The 4,179-nt window shown below is 50.9% G+C and overlaps 1 protein-coding gene across 1 annotated transcript in view; it reads right to left on the bottom strand.

The window, feature by feature from the left end:
* Positions 1-3,889, bottom strand: part of LOC104472180 (protein Shroom1-like) — a 10,162-nt gene extending 6,273 nt beyond the window's left edge. Inside the window, exons 1-2 of the mRNA XM_010087753.1 lie at positions 1,181-3,889; positions 161-231 (exon numbers count right to left, since the gene is read on the bottom strand). Of these exons, the coding sequence (XP_010086055.1) occupies positions 161-231; positions 1,181-3,889 (2,780 nt within the window). The remainder of the gene's footprint in view (positions 1-160; positions 232-1,180) is intronic.
* Positions 3,890-4,179: the final 290 nt, after the last annotated feature.

Genomic DNA, 4,179 nt, shown 5'->3' with positions numbered 1-4,179 from the left:
ATTTGAAAGACTGTCCCAGAATGAAACCAATAGCATAACAGCTGGATATTCCCCATACGGACAGCGCAGGATCCCAAGACCTGAGGACAGGAGCAGACACAGCAGCACTGGAGCTCACACACCCTGGCCAGGGGGCTCTGTAACCCAGGCGCAGCCTTACCTGGGGGTGCTGAGACCGCTCTCGCAACACTGAGACGGTGCCACCACATCACCGGCACATCTGGAGGCGTCCTGGAAATGAAAACAGCACACTGGGACAAGCAGCGTTTTCAGACTTGGCAGCTGTTTAATTTTTCTCCCATTTTTGTTATCCCCAGAAACAGAAGCGAACAGTTTTTATTTTTCAGTTTGCCTGTCTCCTTTTATGAATTAAATTGCCGTTATGCTCTTCCTAGGTAGCATCCACCTCTTTTTTCCTAGAAATCCAAAGAACAGCTAGCAACAAAAAAATATACTCTTACTGGCTCTCAAAACAATCCAGGAATCAGGCAGCGTTGGTGGAAGTTTGCCAGCCTCTTCAGCTGGGTAAATTTAGTAATCTATTAGATGAGTTGTTTTTCTGACCCTTTTGTCTCCTTTATTCTCCTTGACAACAACAGTGGCAGCTACCGTCCTTCAGACACAGGAGCCAAAAAGGTCAGTCATTTATAAAAGTCTCTCCATAATAACTGTTCCTGCGATAGTGCTCTAAGGAAGCTGCTGCAGGTAACAGCAGCGACTCGCTGAACGATGACAAGTGACTCTGCCCAGACCAGGCATGCCTTTCGGTCGGCTGGTTTGAACTTCCCATCCCTATGCAAATGCTCTTGTAACGTTTCACATCAGAGAACACCTTGTTTGCCTGCAATTCTTTCTTACAAAACACTTTTGAGAATAATGAATTGTTATCATTAATCACAAATAATTAACACTTATGGAGCACCTCTCCCCAAAACCCCCCAGATTATTTCTCCTGCACGCTGCCAAGCAGAGCACGCATTTCGCTCTCAAACAGCTACACAGCGTTTCCTAGAGATGAACCAAATGTGGCTTCTCCTCCACATCTCTCTACTGCATGCTAAAAAAAAAAATCAAGTCCTAATTCCTCATTCGTGATGTTCAGCGTGTGAGCAGTCCCACAGTTCTCTAAAACAGGCAGGTCGGACTCAAACAATAGTTACTACCTGAATATCTTCCTTACCTGTGTGGGAGGAGGGGTTGATTCTGATCTCTCGTGAGCTCTCCCAGACGCAGGAGCACCAGCCCGCGGGCCACCTTCAGCTGACGCAGGCTTGCCGGTGCAGCTGGGAGCCGGCTCGTGCTTCCAGGGCGCTGCACCAGGCGCAGCAGAGCCGGGATTGCACCCGCCGGCCACGCTCAGCGGGGGAACAAGAGCCAAAGGAGGAACAACATCTGGAGATTTGTCTTTAGAGAAAACCTGGCAGAAACCCTCATTGTTTTGCACCTTCCTGCTCCCGTTTGGATTGGAGACCTTGCCAGGAGGCCACCTGGGATGCGACAGCCTCTTCTGCAGGGGCGGCTGGTGCAGCGGGAGGTGCTGCGAGCTGCCTGGCCTTTGACTGATCTTGCGTTCCATGTATTCCATAAGTGCACAGTGCTGGATTTGTTTCAGCTCCGTCCTGGAGATATTGGAACTGGAAAGTGCCCTCCCTCTGTTTTCCAGAGTCCTTCTCCTCGCTGCCGCTGTATCTTGCTCCGTGATTTCATCCCTGACTTGACTCCATGACACCTCCTTGTCTGCCAGCTGATCGAGCTTCTCAGGTTCAGAATAACAAAGTTTCTTTTGCTCCTTTGTTACCCTTTTCCTTCCCGCTATTCGACCTGTTTGTGGCCTCTTTATTTCCTCATCTCTGTTGAAACTTCCCAAGGATGCTCGATGAGGAGGGGACCGAGGAACGGGTTTGGCATCCTCGCTTGCACTGGATAAGGAGAAAGACCTGAGGTGTTCGATCGAAGGCCTTTTAGAGGGTTTCTGTCTGAGCCTAACGGGCAAACTCATCTGTAAGTCTTTTCTTTTAAAGGAGGTTTCTCTCAGAACCTTTTTCTGAGCCACTTTAAGTTTCTCTCTGTAGTCGTTGTTGAAACTCTCATCCGTGGATGAAGCAGGACTCCTGGGAATGAGATTTTCCGTCTCGAGCAGGAGAACATCAGCACTGCGCTGACGGCTGGTCCTTGGAAGCCGACTGCTTTCCCTTTGTGTCTCTAGACACCGCGCTGGGGCAGAGTAGCTGCTCGCTGGAAATGCCTTTGGTGGGCTCCTTGAGTCCTCCTCCTGCCGTTGGGCGAGCTTGTTGTGGAGCAGGAGGTTGGTGGGTTTCCCCCCAGAAAGGTAGTAAAGCATGGGAGTCGCCTGCCTGGTTATCTGTTCATCAGCGAGATCGTCCCGTGGCTGCCTCCAGAGCTGCTCCTGAAACTCAGGTTGGTACTTCTGAACAGGAGATTCCTCTTCTAGGTGTGTGCTAGGGTCAGGACTGCTGTTATGAGCCTGGTTTTCTTTCTTGACTTCGTGCAAAAATTGAGATGTGGACTCTTCCTTCGGTTTGCAAGAGGCCATTAGGTTGGTATTGCCGTGGCATGGCTCACCTCCCTGAGCCCACTCCTCGCAGCCAGGGTGCTCCGCTTCCGCGCTGTCGCAGCTGCAGGACAGCGATGATCTCTGCGTCCTGGCTTGCTCATTCGGGAGCGGTTCCCTAACATCGCTCCCAGTTTGTCCTTCAGCATCATAGCACTGATTTCCATCTGTACAACTGTTCAGCTTCCTGGAAGCATTTTTAATTAGAAGACCATTCTCCATAGGTTTTAAGTCACAACTGTCCTCAAACACGTCTTGATCCAAGTCTGAAGGGAGCTCGGCACGGAGCGGGCACTGTTGGCTGGGCTCTGGCACCGCTCTCTGCAGATCTGCTTCTCCAAAAGTTGGCTTACGCACGCTGCAGGGATACTGTTTGTCTTCCCGTGTATCATTAACAGTGCTGGGGCTGGTATGCACCGGGGGATAGGACCTGGAGGTCATCTCCTCAGGAATTTTATAAGCATGAACAGAATTATAAGCAGAAAGTATTTTAGGGACGTTCACCACAGAGTCAGTCTTTAAATATTCTTGAAAAATGAATGAAGAAGGTCTGCTGAAAATGTGTGGATTGCTTCTCTTTATAGACTGTTGGGGTGGGCTCCACTCCCCATTTTCCTCCGCCTTTAACCCCTGGATGTTTGACACAGATACCTCACTTGTACAATCAGCAGAAGGGCCCTTGTTTTCCAGAGTCCTTCTCCTAGCAGCCACTGGCTCTTGCTCAGTAATTTCATCCCTGTGCTGCTCTGCCAGGTGACCGTCCTGCACGCTGCACTCGCTGTGACTGCTGGCGCTGCCTCTCCCTCTTGAGTTTTCAAGGTGTCTCGTGACTTTATAGCTGTCGAGTCGCGTGGGAGGAGAAGGTGGCGGTGCGGCCAGAGGCAGCGGTCCCTGATGGGAAGTCCCCCGGGTAGGAGTGCTTCCGCAGGGACTGGTGCTGTGAGGGGTATGCTGGATGCTCAGGTCTGGCGCCTTGCAGGGATGCAGGCATCTGAGGTCAGAGTTTGCTGCGCTGAGATGGTAAATTCCTCTTACGTATTCTGAGTCCATGTACGGTACCTGCTCTGGAGGCAAGCAGCAGTTTTCACCACAGCACGAGGGGGTGGGATACTCCGGAACGTTTGATCCCCCTGAGAAGGAGCTGTAAGCAGAGTCTGCTCTCCCAGGGAGGTGCAAGAGGTGATCCACACTGCCAACCGACTTCGCTGGTGAGAGGCGATGACCGTTGTCAGGAGAGGTCACGGGCTCTACCAGCTCTCCAATTCTGCCCCCTTGCCTGTGAGTCCATCTTTCTGTCTCGTTCCCAGATGAAGCCATGTTGCAGCATTTCCAGAAACCAAAGGCTGGTTAACTGTCCACGGCCGAGTTGTTAGAAAAGTGCATTTTTCTCTGCAGTCACATTCCGATAATATCTAGATGATCCTAAAAAGAAAAGTGAAAAAGACTCAGCGGGCGGATTCCGACTGCAGCTGGGGAAATCGGGCAGTGAGCATCGCACACACGCCCAAGGCGAGGACTTGGGAATAGTATTTAGAGCAGCTAGAAGTAAATTTCTGGCTTCAGTAATTATCAGGATCTTGGAATGATCGTTTCCTCTACCACAAACA

Source organism: Pterocles gutturalis, unplaced genomic scaffold (genome assembly GCF_000699245.1).
Source record: "Pterocles gutturalis isolate BGI_N339 unplaced genomic scaffold, ASM69924v1 scaffold27866, whole genome shotgun sequence".
In the NCBI taxonomy this organism is placed as follows: Eukaryota; Metazoa; Chordata; class Aves; order Pterocliformes; family Pteroclidae; genus Pterocles; species Pterocles gutturalis.
Note: the sequence above shows the minus strand (reverse complement) of the source record. Positions and strands in the feature narration are given on the sequence as shown.